This window comes from Montipora capricornis, chromosome 7 (genome assembly GCF_036669925.1).
Source record: "Montipora capricornis isolate CH-2021 chromosome 7, ASM3666992v2, whole genome shotgun sequence".
Lineage (NCBI taxonomy): Eukaryota > Metazoa > Cnidaria > Anthozoa > Scleractinia > Acroporidae > Montipora > Montipora capricornis.
In genome coordinates this window covers 40,666,019-40,666,889 of record NC_090889.1, presented here as the reverse complement: position 1 = coordinate 40,666,889, position 871 = coordinate 40,666,019, and the positions used below count along the sequence as shown (strand labels likewise).

Genomic DNA, 871 nt, shown 5'->3' with positions numbered 1-871 from the left:
TTAAAAACTAGGTTTGCAACGACAAATTGTTCACACCAACGATGACCTTGAAAATTCTGAGTATATTCTAATCACTTCCACCCCTCGCCACTTGTCTGAATAATGACAACAAATGGGTGCCTCTTACTTCCAAAAATTTCATTTACCTCTGGATTATCGCATCCAAACCATTTCACCATAAGATAGCTAAAAGCACATCCATACAAACCAATGTTAGTACTTACACGGCAACTCATCGTCATCAAACTTTTATCACGGAATCTTTTTTCACCAAAAAGGGATTTTCCAAGGAGCCATGTGTATTGCCACTTAGGCATAAATACGACAAATGCCGAACACTATGCAAAAAAGATAAACTTTTAAATATCCCTAAATTATCCTTCATAAGTCCAATCGAATTATCAAAAAACCCCAACCCAGTGGCCTGCTTAGCCTCGACGACTAACGGGTTGCGTCTATGTGGGGCCAGTGCCCATATAATTTTATCACTTTACTATGAGGGCCAACTGATGTCACATAGTGTTGAATTGATAGATTCCTAAAAACATAGGTAAACACAGGGTTGCTGCAGCGGGGTACTGTAACCCCTTTTGAGATAAGTTGCACATATTTCTAATATTAAGGGACGGTGCCTACTAATTAAAGATAGTTTTGCCCCGGTATTATGATTGTGCAGGAAAACTGTAGATCTCTACCAAGTGTTATTGAAATCCAAAAAGAAAATTGGGGGGTAACCACGCATTTTTGAAAGACTAAATTCATTGAATAAAATTTCTCAAAAGCTTTAAAATACCAAGCAATGTATGGCGTTCTTTTTCTTCCTCAAATTGAACGCTCGTAATGACTCTCTTGCCCACACAAAAATGCCGAA

The 871-nt window shown here is 38.1% G+C and overlaps 1 protein-coding gene across 1 annotated transcript in view; it reads right to left on the bottom strand.

Annotated features, from left to right (window-relative positions):
- Positions 1 to 236, bottom strand: part of LOC138055969 (guanylate-binding protein 4-like) — a 7,706-nt gene extending 7,470 nt beyond the window's left edge. Inside the window, exon 1 of the mRNA XM_068901828.1 lies at positions 147 to 236. Coding sequence (XP_068757929.1) covers positions 147 to 236 — 90 coding nt within the window. The remainder of the gene's footprint in view (positions 1 to 146) is intronic.
- Between the last annotated feature and the right edge of the window lie 635 nt (positions 237 to 871).